Genomic DNA, 19,403 nt, shown 5'->3' with positions numbered 1-19,403 from the left:
CCTGCTATCTCTCTTTTAAAGTGTAAATGCATAGAAAAATATCTGAAGTATCCAAGTATATTTCTGGGTTGTGAGACAATTTGTTTAAATCAACTTTTTTTCCTGGTGCTTATTTGTTTTATCAGATTTTCTTCATGAATAGCTAATATTAGGTGCAAACGCTCCTAGACTGCTCTTGCTGTCCCTCTTGCTTTATTTTTCTTCGGAGTGTCACTTTCTAATTTCTGTCCTTGTTACTTATGTTTTGTTGTCTGTCTACCACCACCCCCACTCAACAGACAGCTTCTTAAGGGCAGGGACTTTGTTTTGTTCTGTGCTATATCCCAGGATCCTAGGAGCGTGGCTGGCATATAGTAGGTGCTCTGTAAATATGTGTTAAATAATGAATGAATGTGTTTGTGTTATAAGGAAGAAACTTACAGTAAATAACATTTTGGAAAAATGTCACTAGAAAAAATAGTGCATAGAAGATAAATGCCATATTTTATAGCATACAATTATAACATCAGGAGGAATTTGTAACAGATAATTCAAGAATTTTAAGGAGATTTTTCCCCTTGTTTTTTCAAGGTTTCTAAATATTCTTTACAGAAGAAAGTGAGTGAAATGGTAAGGAAATTACAAAATATACAGCCACCCCCCAGATTAGTATATAATATGCATAGTATTTTTGTCAATACAAATGTGACATTTATAGTAAAAAAAAAAAAAAAGTTGAAACTGGATGTTAGTATCCGCTATAAAGGCTTGAATTACAATTTCAGATATAGCTTAAATGAGTTTATTTCACAAATTTGTTTCCAATTACATAGTATTTACATATCATAAAATAAATTTAGGCACACAGTTACCAAATTATTGGTAGAGATCTTATATTAAAATGAAACAACAAAAAAAGAACAGCAAAACTCAAAAATCTCTATTTTGATATCTTTTCTAGTTATTTATGCAAACATAGGTATTATAGTTTGAAAAATTGAAATAATATGAAGTAGCATTTGAATACTACACTTGTCATGTGGTACTCATCTTTTATCATTCAACAAGTGTTTATTGTACATTTCTCTTCTTATAGTATGTTAAAAATTAATGTTTGCATTTTTACTGCATAACATTTTATGGATTATTTACTTTCATATTCTTTCTATCCCTGTTTGATTCAGAAGAATTTTTTTTTTTTTCTGTATATTTGATTGAGCAAAATTCTCCTATAGCCACTTAAACTTCAGAGGGTTTCTTAGGTAGGTTTATGCAATTTCAATCCTCCTTTTTTGGAGTAGACTGTAACGTTTATATATTATATATATGAGAAGAAGAAATGAAAGATCAATCCTTATAACATTAAATACAAAAACATTAAGGCTTTTGCTTCTTAAAATGTTTTGGTATGTTAGAAAATAAAAGAGGCATAGAAAGATTGCTAAGCTTGATTGAATAAAAGATGTGAAAATTCTGTTGCTGTTCAACTGGAAAGAAGAAAGATAATATTCTCAGACTATTTTAAACTATGATTTTAATTAAGAAGCTGAAAAACTAGATCCCAGTTTAGCTTTAAGTACCATGACATTTGTATTGAAAGTCATCTTCAACGCTACAGTGGTTTTACACAAAATACAGCGAAATTGAATAATGTGCCCGCTGACCTGGGAGATAAGGCTACACGTTAAAGATCAAAGGCAACATAAAGTGTGTTTTGTTTTATCCCATTTTAAAATCTCATCAAACAGATACTTGTAATCTTAAAAAAAAACAAGGAAACATGCCGTATACTTATGGTCGTTTTTGGTCACTTCTGAGCATTTTGTTATTGTGAACTACAGCCTCTTAAGAACCTACTAAAATGATATTTGAGTTATAGTTATAATTTTTTCTGACAGTCCAAAGGATTAAATCACTTTGAACTAAAATAATTTTATATATTGATATGTACATTTAATATTTTTTGCCCATTTGGCAGAATATTATATGCATTTTAGATAATTTTAGAGTTAAAAATAATCTCTTTTCTAAACATTCTTACATTATTCTTTTTACATTATTCTTATATAATTCAGATGACCTTTTCTTTAGTCAAAGTGCCATATGGTATTCAGTAATTCAGTTAATCTTATTTTATTCAAATCAGTATATTATTTGACTCTATGGGCAAGACAGGAACTAAGATGGTCACGAGTCAAGGCAGGATTTTGGGGAACAATTGATAAAGTGTCCTAAAAGATAATTTTAAAAAGTGGTATTAAAAATCTTTTAAAGAAGTTTATGATTTCCTATAGGCAAGCCCTTAATTACTAGTAAGTTTCTCTTTTGGGAATTCAATAAGCTGATTTTCATTTAAAGGTGGTGATAAGTCTACAGATAAATTAACACAACTATGAATTGAAAGATTCCTCTCTCTCTAAAAGTACCCAAACCTTCCTTTGAATAATGATCACGTTGATCATTACCAATAAAACGAATGCAACAAAACATGTTAAAAATAAACTATAGCATATCAAATTAGCTGTTATTTTGATGTGGTCATTGATGAAAGTCTTTTGTGTTCCTGTGGTTACTGGATAGGTGACTGTGTTGTGTAACTGAGTAGCTAACAGAGCTTAATGAATGAAGTAAAAACTTACCCAGCCATCTCTTAGTTCTATTTTCTTTCTTTTTTGTATATCACTTTCCTCTGAAGAAAAGACTTGTGAGAAAGATTTGTTTTTCTTTATTAAAGTTTCAGTATTGAAGGTTTTGATATAATTTGGAATTACCACCTATTTTCTTTCAGAGTAAGAATGTTTTTAAGACTGAAGACTTGTCTGGAAATAAGCTTCATGATTATAAATATTATGTATATCTGTACACACATACAAAGTGTGTGTAACTTTAGTTTTTTGAAGTAGTGTACACCATATATTTGCAACTAAAAAAGTAAAAGTATCTTAAGAAAGATGCCATAGGTTTTTTTAAAAAGTGAGTTTTATGAACTCCATCGATTTATTTTGGGTTCATGTTAAAGAAATTGAAAGGTAAGTTGCAAAAATAGAAATGAAGAATATATGAAGTTTATTTTGGGGTTATGTTTTCCTCTAAAGTTTACTTGTAATGAACTATTTGTTTTAAGGGAAATTAATTTTATCTCCCAAAGTTTTCAAATTAATCTCTATAAGGAAATAAGGGGGAAATGAGCAGCTATGCCTTTTATTAGTAAATGTAGTTCTAAAAAGCTGTGTATAAACATTATTTTTAAGTTATTGCTATTTTAAATGCCTTGAGGATTTTGAGTAAACTTTTAGACTACACATACATAGTTAGGCATGTGCTTTCTTTTCTTTCTCTAGTCTTTGATTTTCATAGATTAAGTTTGTTTAAAATGATGTACACATGTATTTGGAAAGCAGTGAATCCTGACATTATTTTCTTGTGGACAGAGTCTTCGCATTTAGTAGTAAAATTGTGTAAAAGAAAAAATAACTTGAATCAATTCACAGAGGTAACAAGAACAAAAACAGTATGTACTTAGCTATTCCTTAGTCATACCAATAAAATCTTTATTTATTATGGTATACTATGTAATATTACAGTTTTAATAATAATAACACCATCAATTTATTTGTATTATTCTTTAAAATATTCTTAGGTTTCTCAGGCAGGTGTTACCAATCTACTTTTTGTTGTTGCTTCCTAAAGAATTTAACCATTTTGCTGACAGTCATGCAATTTAGTGGCAAACTTGACAACTGGCCTCTTCATCTCATTATCAAAACTAAATCAGGGCAGCCAACTAGGTTCATATATGAACAGTCCCATATGGGCCTGTATGAGCTAATAAGTTATTGGTGCCCATGTGATTTGATAGTCTTTATAGTATCTGTCACGGCCGTTGAATAGGGTAACATATTTGAAAATCAGATTTCTGTTGTGCAAACAACTTAAACTTCATTTTAATTGAATTCAACTTTGGCCTCAAGCAAAAGATGTTGGAATAGAGTATTACAAATTACTCTAATATGTATAGAGCTCTATATATGAAAATGCCTATGAAGTCACTTTGATCTTTGCTGCATTTCTAGTTATCAGGATTGTAAACCTTTGTTGGCACTGACAGCCTCTTTTATTCACCACTTTTTAACTGGAAGGTTAAGGAAGTATTAATATGTAGTGGACAATATTCTCATGAAGGCTACGTAAAAATTGATTTGAATTGAAAAATTGAAAAATACCTTGAATTGAAAAAATACTTTTAGACCAATTTTCAGTGAACTTGTATTAGGTTTCTACACATCTGCTGAAAGCGAATGTAATTCTCCAGAGAATTAAGTGGTATTTTAGAGGAATAAAATATGATTCATTATTGTTCCTTTTCAGTTATTGATAATAGTGACTTCCCAGGTGGGCGTAAGATTTCAGGAATAAGTACACTTGTCAATTTGTTTGCATTTATAACTGCTACCTGATTAACTCCAATGACTAAGTAGTGAATTTGAAAAGTCCATAGAAGTGTGTGAGAAACTGTCAATTGATCTATCATAATCATTACCAATGGTACTCTCACTTTGCTTAAAATCATTAAAAAGTATCTTTGAAAAAGTTATCATCAGATTTGCCTAGATAATATAGTTAGGTACAACTTAAATTGTAATATGTATTCCTTATTAATATTAGAGAGGGCTGTTCTTATTCCAGATAAAAATTTGTAACTATTGAAGGCAGTTTTATCAGTTAGGGAATAATAATAACAAAACATTATATTGTACTTATTATATGTGAGAGGCTCTGTTCTTAGTGCTTTATATGTATTAATTCATTTTATCCTCACAACAACCTATGAGAGAGATACTATTATAATCTCCATTTTAAAGATGGGGTAGATAATTTCCCAAGGTCACACAGCAGAATTTAAACATAGGCAGACTACCCTTTGACCACTGTACTATACTCCCTGTACTTTAGTTTTAATCAGTGTGAAATGGCTCTGGTTAACTTATGCAAAAGGAAATTTAGTGGAGGCACTTACAGTCCATTAGAGAGAGAATAGGTTTTGAAAGAACAGGGACCAGGGTAATTCCAGACTTTGTGAAGCAGGATGTAGGAATCCAGGACAGAGGTCTCATATCAGTCTGGACAGGATCACCACTAAACTTCTTTAGTTTTATAGTCTTTTTGCTCAAGATTCAAATTCCAAGAAGGTAGAAATTAGTTGGTTTATTTTGGCTAATATTGCTCTTCACGTGGCTAGGGAAGAATAGGACCCCTGAATTTTAATCCTACTAGATTGTAATGAGGAAGAAATATTTCAAGTAAATACTTGAAATTGTAGTACCACTATTGGGTAAGGGAAATAGATGCTGGCCAGGCAAATCTAACAAATTTCCACTGTTGGAACTGTTTGGGACAGTTCATTCAGAAAACAATTACTGAGTGCCACTTGATGGGTCCCCACTGTTCTTTGTTATCATTGCTCATAGAAGCTGAAGCATGTGGCAAAAATGAATAAAGTTGTGAAACCAGTCAATGAGTCTGCTAATGCCAAATCAAGATCAAAAGATTTAAAAAGTATTATTGATTTCACTAACATAATATTTCTTTCTAAAATTTAAAGTCATATTTCTAAGTATGGTAAACAAGCTCCTTTAGCTGAAAGCAGCAGAGGCCCATATTGTGTTATACATAGGGTCCAATTTTTACCAACTATGTCTTCCAGCTTAAGTAGACTTTCTACAATACTTGCCTCCCTGTCACTGATAGATATTGTCCTCATCATTCCATTTTTTAATGCAATGAGAAGGTGCTATATTCATTAAAATTAATCTCAGAAAAATTACCTGAGTTTTGATAGTGCACATCGATGATTATGCCAGCAAATTTAAAGAAAAAAATTTCTTTCCTAAATTATCAAGAGTACTGCTTGAATATTCGCCCCGCTTTGCTTAGTCCTGGAGTGGACTATTAACTTTTCTATAAATAAAACAACCACTTGATTTTGAAAAAGAAATTGTAAACTATTTTGTTACAAGAAACAAAAATGCCTTAATTTTATGTAGATTTAGGAATATCTCCTAACTAACACTTCTTCCCTGTGGTGTACTCAGTACTTTTTCATGACATATTTATGTTAATAGCAAGAATTATTTAAAAAATAATAAAATTTTATATATGTTTAATATATATGTGTATATGTAAATGTGTGTGTGTGTTATATATGTATAACACTTAAAATAACTCTTCAAAATAGGAACAAAAAGTCCAGTTGCATCTTCTGGCTAAAGAAGATCATCAGAAGCAATTGAATGAAATTGAGAAATACTATGCCACAATAACAGGTCAATTTGGATTGGTAAAGGAAGATCACAAAAAGTTAGAACAGAATGGTAGGTGCTATCTTATTTATACTTATATATTTAATAGAGAATATTTAAATGGACTTATTTATAATGAGTAAATTGAACTTACCTGATACTGGTAATAGTAAATGGCAGTTTATGAATATTATTTAAATTCAGTAATAGTTATATACATTACATTGAGAGTATTTTCCTTGTCCATGTTAGTGATACTTTCTTTAAAGTGTGCATTGAATATAATGTTTTCCTAAGTGTCTTTCATATTGCAGTACAGGAAGCAATACAGTTAAACAAAAGACTTTCAGCTTTAAATAAAAAACAAGAATCTGACATATGCAGTTTAAAGAAGGTATGTTGGATACAATTTTTAGTATTATGTAAAAATTATAGTCTAAAATAATTAGTTTTGTGAAATATTACTAGAGAAAGTTGGGTAGATTTTTCTTTTGGTATAAAGATAAAAAAATGTTTTAAATACAGACTCTTAAACTTTGAGTTATGATTCCACTAAATGTAATGAATGAATTTGTTCTAGTCCGTTCAAAATATTGTTTCATTGACTTTTGACTAGTGGCATGAATTCTTATGGTGATATGAATAGCCAGTAAGTGTTTGCTATATGTCAATCTCATTAGCACCACTGATTCATTCATTCACTCATTCATCCAGTATTTGAGTGACTCTACGTGCCAGGTACTATGTGGATACAGGTATGAAGAAGATAAAACATATTCCTGCTTTTTTGAAGTTTAAAGTCCACTGGAGGAGTTAGGCAGAAAACAAATAATCACACAGATCAAATAATTTAGAACTGTTGTAAATGATATGAAGAAAAAGTAAAAGGTGACTATTACATTGGAGGTAAAGGGAAGGGAGATGAAAGAGAATAGTGTTTTGAGTAAGGGGAATAGCATGTGCAAAAATCCTTGAGGCAGGAAAGAGTTTAGTATATTTAAGGAACTAGAAAAAGTCTGGTATGGCTGGAACATCTTGAGCGAAGGAGTGCACTCGACATTTGTTGGTTGCATACAGCATCTATCCTCTTTTCTCCTTCCTAAACTCATCCAGGTTTTTGTTTTGATGCCTTCAGCTTTAGAGATGAGTCCTAAATTGGCAGAAGGTCATAAACATATTTCATTCTTGTGGCTACAGTCATTGGTTCAGGAGTGGACAAATGACCTTAACTAGAGGTAATAAACCAAGAAGAATGTAACCCCCAGTGTGACTGGCAGTCATCGTACAGCCATGAGAAGCCAAAAAGGAGGAACCTGACAAAGTGGATGCCAGATTGGCGTGATATAAAGAAATGGTGTGATATTTTGAGTCACTGGATTGACCTATCCTACATTTGCCCTACCTCTAGACTTTTCAGTTATGTGAAATAAATCCCCATTATTAGTTAAACCAGTTTGGTTAGGGTCAGTTTAGTTTTCCATTATTTGCAACTACAGATATCCCCACTCTTACAAGGGGAGAGTGGTATGAGAGGAAGAAGTAGGCAAAGGCTTATTCTTTGTACAGAGAATGACATCTTATTTCCCTTCCCTACTCCCCTCAAAGCCCCTCTGAAATAATACCACTTTGGACCACCTCCCTATCCCTGAGAGAATTAAGTGCCTATCTTTACTGACACTCTGCAAGTGCCTTGAAATAACATTTACTGAGTGCCATTTAAATAGTTGTTAATAAATTACACTTACTTTGTAGTTATTTAATTTACTGGTTTGCAAAATACCTTCCATTTGTCCCTCCAGATCCAGAGTTATCCATCCTTCTCTCTTTGAAAGGCTTACCTATGTAGAATGCATCAGTGCTCTCATATCTGGCTTCCTGTTGAGTTGGGCCAGTGGAGAGCCTGAGCAGAAGCTAGAAAGAAGGAAAGAGAGTGAATCAATATATTTATCCCCCCCCACCCCGTTCCCTCCTGTGCGGTCACTTCAGGGTGGCCTTGTTCCGCAACACATCATTACTTCTCTTAAATTGGCCTACTCTACAGGACACTCTCTTTTTGGGTTCCAGTAACCTCTCTTATCCTTTTGGGATTAGGGGTGGTGACAGTTCCATTACTGCTATCCTCTAGAACTGGCATCATTTTTTATGGTTCCTTTATATTGTGTCCACACCTTTGCAAATAAACCATCTTTAAATCATCCTAATTTATGTATACTGTCTGTTTCCTGTTGGGATTCTGCCTATATACTTGGTTAGAGTATAACATTGGTGAGGCCAAGGTTGTGAATTCTGTTTCTGTATAGGCTAGTTGATTTAGTAGAGAAATTTCTTTTTGGCGGTCAAAGATTACATCCAGACCTCAAGTAGCCATTTGTCAAATACGTATCTTGGACTCAAAAGATAAATGAATATAAATGATGTTGTTCAGATACATCATTAATTTTGAGGAAAATTTAAATTTTGGGTCACTGTTTTCGTGTTGATTCTAAAGGATTCTCCTTTTAAAGGGAGAAAAAAACACCCAAGCATTTATAGTTTTATGTATACATCGAATTTCACTATTTTTATTTATTTTACTTACTTAAATTAACAAACTCTACTTTTTAGAACAGTTTTAGCTTCACAGCTAAATTGAATAGAAATTATAGAGAGTTCCCATGTACCCCCTGTCCTCACATGCACACTCTCCCCCACTGTCAACATCCTGCACCAGAGTGCTGTATTTGTTAAAGCTGATGAACCTGCACCGACACATCATCATCATCCAAAGTCCTTACTTTGCGTTGGGGTTCACTCTTGATGTTGTACATTCTCTGTATTTGGACAAGTGTACAGTGACATGTATCCATCATTATAGTACCGTACAGAATAGTTTCACTGCCCTGAAAATCCTCTGTGCTTTGCCTTTTCATCCCTCTCTCCTCCCAACCCTTGGCAACCACTAATCTTTCAATGTTTTCATAGTTTTGCATTTTCCAGAATGAAATACAGTTGGAATCACACAGTTGGTAGCCTTTTCAGACTGGCTTCTTTCACTTAATATTCATTTAATTTTCTTCTATGTCTTTTCATCGCTGATAACTTCTTTTTAGTACTGAATAATATTCCATTGTCTGGATGTACAACAGTTTATCCATTCACCTACTGAAAGACATCTTAGTTGCTTGTAAGTTCTAACACTCATGAGTAAAGTTGCTATAAATACCTATCTGTAGGTTTTTGTGTGGACATAAGTTCTTAGCTCCTTTGGATAAATACCAAGGAGTGTGATTGCTCTGTGTGGTAAGAGTATGTTTCATTTTGTAGAAACCGTTAAACTGTCTTCCAAAGTGGCTATACTATTTTGCATTCACATTAGCAATGAATGAGAGTTCCTTTTGCTCCACATCCTCACCAGCATTTGGTGATGTCAGTGTTTTGAATTTTGCAACAATTCCAGTAAGTGCGTAGTAGTATCTCTTTGTTGTTTTGTTTGCAATTTCCTAATGACATGGTGTTGAGTACCTTTTCAAATGCTTACTTTCCATCTGTATGTCTTCTTTGGTAAGGTGTCTGTTCAGATCTTATTTTTTAATTGAGTTGTTCATTTTCATATTGTTGAGTTGAAGAGTTCTGTGTATAATTTGAGTAACAGTCCTTTATCAGATGTGTCTTTTGTAAATATATTCTCTAGTCTGTGGCTTGTCTTCTTGTTCCTGACAATGTCTTCTGCAGAGCAGAAGTTTTTAATTTTAATGAAGTCCAGCTTATCAGTTATTTCTTTTGTGCATCACTTTTGGCATTGTATCTAAAAAATCATTGCTATGCACAAGGTCATCTAGATTTTCTCCTATGTTGTCTTCTAGGAGTTTTATAGTTTTACATTTAGGTCTATGACCCATTTGAGTTAATTTTTGTGAAGGGTATAAGATCTTAGTCTAGATTCATTTTTTTGCATGTGAATGTCCACTTGTTCCATCACCATTTGTTGAATTGTATTGTCTTTGCTCCATTGTATTGTCTTTGTTCCTTTGTCAAATATCAGTTGACTGTATTTATGTGGGTTTATTTCTGGGCTCTCATTTCTGTTCCATTGATCTAATTGTTTATTTTTTCACCAATACCACCTGTCTTGATTACTGTAGCTTTATAGTATGAAGTTAGGTAGTGTCAGTCTTCTGACTTTATTCTTCCCCTTCGATATTGAATTGGCTATTATGGATCTTTTGCCTCTCCATAAAAACTTTAGAATAAGTTTGCTGCTATCTACAAAATACCTTGCTGGGATTTTGATTGGAATTGCATTGAATCTAGAGATGAAGTTGGGAAGAACTGCCTCTTGAAAATATTGGGTCTCTCTATCCATGAATATGGACTATCTCTACGTTTATTTAGTTCTATTTGGTATCCTTCATCAGAATTTTATAGTTTTTTCTCATATAGATCTTATACATATTTTGTTAGGTTTATACCCAAGTATTTTGTTTTTGGGATGCTAATGTAAAAAGTTAATATGTTTTTATTTTCAAATTCCACTTGTTCATTGCTAGTATATAAGAAAGTCTGAAATAATAGAAAATATATATGTATATTTGTCTCTGCCCTCAGTTCCTGGCACAGAGCTCCTAAAACCCTTGTAATTTTCTAAGTGATAAGAGGACTAGGAGCATCTTTTGTTCTAATGAGGTGACTCTGGGTGAACTCCTGGCTGGGTCCTGGATGGGGGCTGGTCAAGAGAAAAATCAAGCCATGATTAGAAGCTTGAAATTTTCAGCCCCACGCCTGCATTCCCCCACTTCTCCAGAGAGGGAAGAGGGACTGGAAATGGAGTTAATAATCAATCATGCCTATGTGAGGAGGCCTCCATAAAATCCCCAATAGTATGGGGTTCTGATAGCTTCCAGATTGGTGAACACATCCACATATGGGGAAGATGACACACACCAACTCCATGGGGACTCCTGTACTCAGGATCCTCCCAGACCTCACCCCGTGTATCTTGTCATTTGGTTGTTCATCTGTATCCTTTATCATATCCTTTAATGAACTGATAAATGTCAGTAAGTTTTCCCTGAGTTCTGTGAGCCACTCTAGCAAATAAATCAAACCTGATGAGTGGGTCATGGGAACCTCTGATTTATAGCCAATAGGTCAGAAGCACAGGTGATAACCTGGATTTGCAGTTGGCATCTGAAGTGGGATGGGAGCAGTCTTGTGAGACTGAGCCCTTAACCTATGGGATCTCATGCTGTCTCCAGATAGATACTGTCCAAATTGAATTTAATTGTATGATACCCAGCTGGTGTCACAGAGAATTGCTTGATGGGGGGAAAACCCCTACACATTTGGTGATGAGAAGTAACAGAAGAGAAGTGTTCTGTGTGAGTAGTAGAGGACACAGACAGGAGAAAACAGGAGGAAGGACTGGGTTTTTCCCTATAAGGAGGGAAGAACTGTGGATTTTTCCAGTACAGAAAGTGATTGACTTTTGTATATTCACCTTGTATCTTGCAACCTTGCTATAATCATTTATTAGTTCCAAGAGTTTTTGTTGATTGTCAGATTTCTACGTAGTCAATCATGTCATCTTTGAACAAAGACAGTTTTATTTTTTCCTTCCCAATCTAAATAACTTTTATTTCCTTTTCTTGTCTTGTTGCATTATCTAGGGCTTCCAGCACAGTGTTGAAAAGTAGTGGTGAGAGGGGATGTCATTGCCTTGTTCCTGATTTTAGTGGGAAAGCATCAGGTTTCTCACCATTAAGTATGATATTAGCTGTAGGGCTTTTTTTACATGTTCTTAATCAAGTTGATGAAACCCCTCTATTCCTAGTTTGCTATGAGTTTTTTATCATAAGCAAGTGTTGGATTTTGTCAAATGCTTTTTCTGCATTTACTGATATGATCATGTGATTTTTTCTTTTGCCTGTTCATGTAATGGATTACATTAATTGATTTTCAAATATTGAACCAGCCTTGCATAACTGGGATAAATCCCATTTGCTCATGGTGTATAGTTATTTTTTCTTACACTGTTGGATTAAATTTGCTATTATTTTGTTGAGGATTTTTGCATCTGACCTCGTGAAAGATAGTGGTGTATGGTTTTCTTTACTTTAATTGTGTTTGTCTGGTTTTAGTATTAGAGTAACACTGGCCTTATAGAATGAGTTCAAAGTATTCCTTCTGCTTCTGTCTTCTGAAAGAGATTGTAGAGAATTGGCATAATTTTATCCTTAAATGTTTGGTAGAATTCGCCAGTGCACCCATCTGGGCATTGTACTTTCTGTTGTAAGGTTATTAATTATTGATTTAATTTCTTAAATGGACATAGGACTATTTAGATTGTCTATTTCTTTTTATGTGAGTTTTGGCAGATTGTGTCTTTCAAGAAATCGGTCCATTTCATCTAGGTTATCAAATTATTGGGCATAGAGATGTTCATAATATTCCTTTAGTGTCCTTTTAATGTCCATGAGATCCATAGTTATGTCTCCTCTTTCATTTCTGATATTAGTAATTTGTATCCCCTCTCTTTTTTTCTTAGACTGGCTAGGCTTACTGATTTTATTGATTGTTTCAAAGAACCAGCTTTTGGTTTTTTAAATTCTCTCTATTGATTTATTGTTTTCATTTTCATTGATTTCTGCTCTAATTTTTATTATTTCTTTTCTTCTGCTTACCTTGGATTTAATTTGCTTTTCTTTTTCTAGTTTTCTAAGGTGGGAGCTAAGATGTTTATTTTAGATCTTTTTTCTTTTCTAATACATGCATTCAATGCTATAAATTCTCCTCTAAGCATTGCTTTCACTGCATTACACAAATTTTGGTGTTATATTTTATTTTCATTTAGCTCAAAATATTTTAAATTTTCTCCTGAGATTTCTTCTTTGACCTGCACGTTATTTAGAAATGTGTTGTTTAATCTCCAAGTATTTTGAATTTTCAAGCTATCTTTCTGTTACTGATTTCTAGTTTAAATCTCTTGTGGTCTGAGTGTAGACATTGTATGATTTCTATTCTTTTAAATTTGTTACGATGTATTTTATGGCCCAGAATGTGGTTTGTCTTGGTGAATGTTCTATTGTGAGCCTGAGAAGAAGTTTTAATTTGCTGTTTTGGGATGAAGTAGTCTGTACATGTCAATTATATCCACTTGGTTGATGGTGCTGTTAAATTCAACTATGTCCTTTCTGATTTTCTGCCTGCTGGATCTGTCTATTTTTGAAAGAGGGATGTTAAAGTCTCCAAATATAACAGTGGATTCTCTACTTTTTCTTTCAGTACTGTTAGATTTGTTTTTGGTGAGGAAGATTGGCCCTGAGCTAATATCTGTTTCCAATCTTCCTCTTTTTTTTTTTCCTCCCCAAACCCCCAGTACATAGTTGTATATCCTAGTTGTAGGTGATTCTAGTTCTTCTATGTGGGGTGTCACCACAGCATGGCCTGATGAGCAGTGCATAGATCCATGCCCAGGATCCGAACCGCCAAACCCCGGGTCACCAAAAAAGAGCAGGCAAACTTAACCACTTGTCATGGGGCCAGCCTCTGTTAGTTTTTGCTTCATGTATTTGATGCTCTGTTGTTAGGCGTATACACATGACAACATTGTTATGTCTTCTTGGAGTATTCATCCTTTATCTTTACATAATGCTTCTCTATGTCCCTGATAGCTTTCCTTGCTCTGAAATCTACTGTGGCTGAAATTAATATAGCTATTTGTGCTTTCTTTTGATTAGTGTCAGCATGGTCTATCTTTCTCCATCCCTTTACTTTCAGTCTATATGTGCTTTTATATTTACAGTGGGTTTCTTGTAGTCACATGTAGTTGGGTCTTGTTTTTGGATCCATTCTGATAACCTCTGTCTTTTAATTGGTATTTGAGGTGATTATTGATATAGTCAGATTAATATCTACCATATTCATTCCTGTTTTCTATTTGTTGTCTTTTGTTCCTGTTTTTGTTTTCCACTCTTTTTCTGCCTCTTGTGGTTTTACTTGAACATTTTATATGATTCCATGTTCTCTCCTTTGTTAGCATATCAGTCATACTTCTTTTTTAACTTTTTTTTGGTGCTTGCCCTAGAGTTTGCTGTATATTTACAATAAATCAAGTCCACTTTCAAATAACACTGTACCACTTCATGAGTAATGCAAGTACCTTAGAACACAAAATAGTCCTAATTCCTCCCTACCATCCCTTGTATCACTGCTGTCATTCATTTCACTAGTATATAAACACATGTGAACATATATATACACATAAGAATACATAATCAAATGCATTGTTGCCCTTATTATTTTGAACAAATGGTTATCTGATCAATTAAGAATAAGAAAAATGAAAATTTTCTTCTACCTTCACTTACTCCTTCTCCAGTGGTCTTCCTTTCTTTAGGTACATCAGAGTTTCTGACCTGTATCATTTTCCTTCTCTTTCAAGAACTTCTTTTAACATTTCTTGCAAGACAGGTCTACTGGCAACAGAATCTCTCAATTTTTGTTTGTCTGAAATAAGTCTTTATTTCTCCTTCACTTTTGAAGGATAATTTCAGAGGGTACAGAATTCTATGTTGGTATTTTTTTCCTCTGAACACTTCAAATATTTCTCTTCTTGCCTGTATGGTTTTGAGGAGAAGTCAGATGTAATTCTTATCTTTGTTCCTCTATAGGTGAGGTGTTTTGTTTTCTTCTGGCTCCTTTGAAAATTTTTTCTTTATCTTTAATTTTCTGAAGTTTGAATATGACATGCCTAGGTATAATTTTTGGGGTTACTTTATCCTTCCTGGTGTTCTCTGAGCTTCCTGGATCTGTGGTTTGGTGTCTGATATTAATTTGGAGAGATTCTCAGTCATTACTGCTTAAATTATTGCTTCTTTTCCTTTCTCTCTTTCTTCTCCTTCTGGTATTCCCATTATGCATGTGTACGCTTTGTATAGCTGTCCCACAGTTGACAGATATTCTGTTCCACTTTTTTCAATCTTATTTTTTTGGTTTTAGTTTAGGAATTTCTGTTGTCATATCCTCAAGCTCAGAGATTATTTCCCCAGGCTTGTCCAGGTATTTTTGAGCCCATTGAAGGAATTCTTCATTTCTGTTGCAGTGTTTGTGATCTGTAACATTTCTTTTTGACTCTTTCTTAGAATTTCCCTCTCTCTACTTACATTATCCATCTGTTTGCACATGTTCTGTCTAATTTTTTCATTATAGGCTTTAGCATATTAATCATAGTTTTAAAAAATTCTTATACTGATAATATTCCTGCTGTATCTGACTTTGGTTCTGATGCTTGTTCAGTCTCTTCAAACTGTTTTTTCCTTTTAGTATGCCTGGTAATTTTTTTGTTGAAAGGTGGTCATGATGTGCTGGGTGAAAGGAACTGCAGTAAATAGGCCTTTAGTAATGCAGTGGTGAGGTGTATGTGGGGTGTCCTATGATTCACTCTCAGTCTTTTGGTGAGCCTGTGCTGCTGGACTGTGAACTTCACCAGTGCTTTGCATTCCCTCCACCCTAGGTGGTACAAGATGGTTGGAGGGGCTGGAGTTGGGTATTTGCCTTCCCCTAGGTAGTTTAGGCTCAGGTCAAATAGTTTCTTCTGAGAGGAGGCCTTCTTAAGAACAGAATGCTCTGGCTATTTCAAAATGATTCCTCTCTTCTTCCTGCTGGCAACAGGAGGGAATTTTTCTCTGACATTTGCTGTGAGAGGACCTGGAGGTGAAATTCACACAAGTGTGGGGGTCCCCCCTATGACTGTCTCCCCTGAGTTTTTAATTCTCAGAGTTGTCCATACTGAGCCTCTGGCATTTCATCAGTTACAGTTCAGGTTTTCTTGCCCTGGCAGTGGTTCCTGGGGGTTTCTGCTCTGGTAATTCATGATTCTCTGTATTTACCTGCCCATCTCTCCAGTTGTTGAGGCAGCAGTTTGCCTGGTGACCTCATTTCTCTGACAGATCTAAGAAGAGTTGCTGATTTTCAGTTTGTTTGGCTTTTTACTTGTTATTCAGATGAAGTGGCGACTTCTAAGCTCCTTACATGCTGAAGCAGAAACCAGAAGTCCCTCTGTTTTTATATTTAGCAGTAATTTTACTGAAATTAGAAATTTATTAAGGATCTAGAGACAGAGGCTTACATTTTGAAGAGGAGTATTTTGTGCTGCCAGGTGAATGATGTATATTTTAATGCATGATTTAAGAAATCAGGAAGTTTTGCTACTTTCTCTTTTAGCATCATTCAAGGAAAGCAAGACCACTTGGCATAAAAATTGCAGTGGTTTCTAAATGTTAAGCCAAAGTTCAAAGACCATTAATATTTCTAACACTATTATATCTAGGTCTTTGGTCTTATAACTGACAATAAATTGGTTTTATATTCCCTGGACTCTTATTTTTATATCCAAGGGATCAGAAAAGTAAGAGCATAGATGTGCAGAACATTAGAATGAGTGGTAATTAGCATGTATTCCTATCCTTTAAAGTCTTGTGTCTTTCTAGCAAACTACCTAAGAGGACAATTTATATGTAGAGAACATTTCTTTTCAGTCACATCCTAGAATATTAAAGATGACTGTTTTTAATATAAAGACAAAAAGGAATAATTTGCAAAAATTTGTCTGTAGTCCCAAATCAGAGAATATTTAAAAGGACCATTCATTTTTGCCAATATAAACTTCAAATGCAAGTATAAATAAATTCTGAGTAGTTGTGAATAAGCATGTTTTCAGTGATGTCTCTTTGGTTCATTTATTCTTTTAATATTTTTATCAATGACTTAAGTGATTAATCATATTAATTTGATGTTTTGTATTAAAATATTCTTATGCTATTTTAATTGGTTTTTGCATTATTATGAAAAGATTATACCTCATACATTTCTGTACTAAATTATGTATTTTTTCCATTAAATAAAGACAAATGTTTCTTTCTTTCTTTTTTTCGAGGAGGATTATCTCTGAGCTAACATCTGCTGCCAATCCTCCTCTTTTTGCTGAGGAAGACTGGCCCTGAGCTAACATCCGTGCCCATCTTCCTCTCCTTTATATGTGGGATGCCTACCACAGCATGGCGTGCCAAGCAGTGCCATGTCTGCACCCGGGATCCAAACTGGCAAACCCCGGGCCGCCAAAGCAGAACATGCGAACTTAACCGCTGCGCCACCGGGCCAGCCATGACAAATGTTTTATTGTAACATAATAGACTATTGTATTTCTAGTGTATAGTTTAAAACTGACCTGTAGATGGAGACGAGGCTCATGTAACTGCATGGAGAGATACCCTGGGTGGATTTATGTGAAAGAGGGAAGAATGTCTCTTTTTATGCATGAATGGAATAGTGTTGCTCATGAGCACTCTTGCCCCTTTTTCCCAGGTCTTTCAGCCTAGGTCAGGGCTACCTAAATGTGCTGATATGTCATGCAGTGGTGGTCTCTGTCACTGTAGAAAGCATTACAGTCAGTGATTGTGCTGCCAGGTAGTTCTTGGAAGAGATATTGTATGGAAGGATAAAGTGAGAGAATTTTGTTACCTTTGAGAGTTCTAGGGCCGAGTAGTTGAAAGGATAGGAACTTAAAAATATATTTTAACAGCCAATTTTTAATATTTCAGACGTTCTCGGTACAATAATTTGGAATTTTGCATGTTTTTATGTAGTCTTGATTTTTAACTTTAAAAAAGTTTTTTCTCTTTTGATTTTCTTTTTCAGAAGCTAATCATTTAGTAACATTGGTTATATAATTCATCTAAAACTTTTAATTACTAATTTTGCCAAGATAATTTTTATTTTTCTTTTGTACTGTTTTATGATTTTGTCCAGAACAGTTAAGTTATTGGTTTGTGATAAGATAAAATTCTTTTTTTTGTGGAGCAAAGTTAAACAGACCAAACTTAGTTGTTAGATTAAACCAGGTATTACAGTTTTGAATGCTGGGTTCACCATTATGGCAATCATGAAGAATTCCCGATGCTATCTGTGAACAACATTCATAACCTCTGCTGTTTGTCTGAGTAAACGTCAGAGCACTCAAGGAGATAGTGATATTTAACAGACTACCCCATACCAGAAAAGGAGGGGTAAAGGAGAAAAGGGCACAATATTTATGACTCTAGGAACTATAAGTTGTAATTTAATGAGATCAAAGCATGTGCTGTTTATTTGCTGCACTAACAACTTTGAATAAAATGGTTAGAAAACAGACAATGTACTAAAAGTTCAGGATATTTAAAAGCTATAAGGGCTGTTAAATCAAAAGCATATTTTCAGTGGAAAATCACTTCATGGAGGTCTCTGATTTTAATTTATTATGCTCTTAAGATTAAGTAAGTAATTTATAAGAAGAAAAGAAAGACATAAGAAATGATTAGTTTTTACTTTTGTCAGCCATATACTGGGTTTTCACCCCTAGTCCCTCTTCCCACTTCCCTGTTGTTTCATAACAATTATTGTAATAGGAATCGATGCATTTTGGAGTGTCTCCTATAAAATTTAGCTGATTACAACAGCTCCATGTTTTCAGTTGTTGAAAAATATGGAAAGACATAGAAGTCTTTGCACTTTGTAATCTTGACTGAAGACAAAATTTTAAAAACCAATCCTCCTTTTTAAATTAGAATTGTAAGCCACTTTATGTGAATATAAATTTTAGCCTTATACCTCACTTTAACTGTACTTTTATCAATAGGACATTGTGTCTTACGAGTAAACCTAGAGCAGATCACTAATATGAAACAAGCCATCTAATAATTTACTTTCTAAGTTGTTTGAATGTTTATTTATTTCATACTGCTGTCTCTTGCTTTAGGAAAATTCAATATAAAAAAATTAAAAATTAAAAAACTTGTTGCAAGTTTTCTTTTAAAAACTATTTTAGTCTACAAAAAACACAGCTTGAAGGCAAGTTTTTTAGGAACACCAGTGTGTAAAGAAAGATGTACATTATTTTAAACCCAATATCATTGGTCTCTTTTTAAAAAAATAGAATCAGTTGAGCATAAAAGATTTATTTTTATTACTCAGATGACGTTTGACTAAATACTGAGTAACAATATAAATACCAGTCAAACATGCTGTAAATCTGAGTTGAGATAAAACTTTTGAGATCCTCTAACAGACATTTTTCCTTTGAATTAATCTCTTAAGTTTTTAAGATGTTAAATT

General features: G+C 33.8%; 1 protein-coding gene across 1 annotated transcript in view; it reads left to right on the top strand.

Annotated features, from left to right (window-relative positions):
* The window catches only part of CCDC73 (coiled-coil domain containing 73), a 152,768-nt gene that overhangs the window by 90,946 nt on the left and 42,419 nt on the right, over nt 1-19,403 (top strand). Inside the window, exons 7-9 of the mRNA XM_014863229.3 lie at nt 571-609; nt 6,215-6,350; nt 6,593-6,672. Of these exons, the coding sequence (XP_014718715.3) occupies nt 571-609; nt 6,215-6,350; nt 6,593-6,672 (255 nt within the window). The remainder of the gene's footprint in view (nt 1-570; nt 610-6,214; nt 6,351-6,592; nt 6,673-19,403) is intronic.

This window comes from Equus asinus, chromosome 20 (genome assembly GCF_041296235.1).
Source record: "Equus asinus isolate D_3611 breed Donkey chromosome 20, EquAss-T2T_v2, whole genome shotgun sequence".
NCBI lineage: Eukaryota > Metazoa > Chordata > Mammalia > Perissodactyla > Equidae > Equus > Equus asinus.
This window is presented reverse-complemented; position numbering and strand designations above follow the sequence as displayed.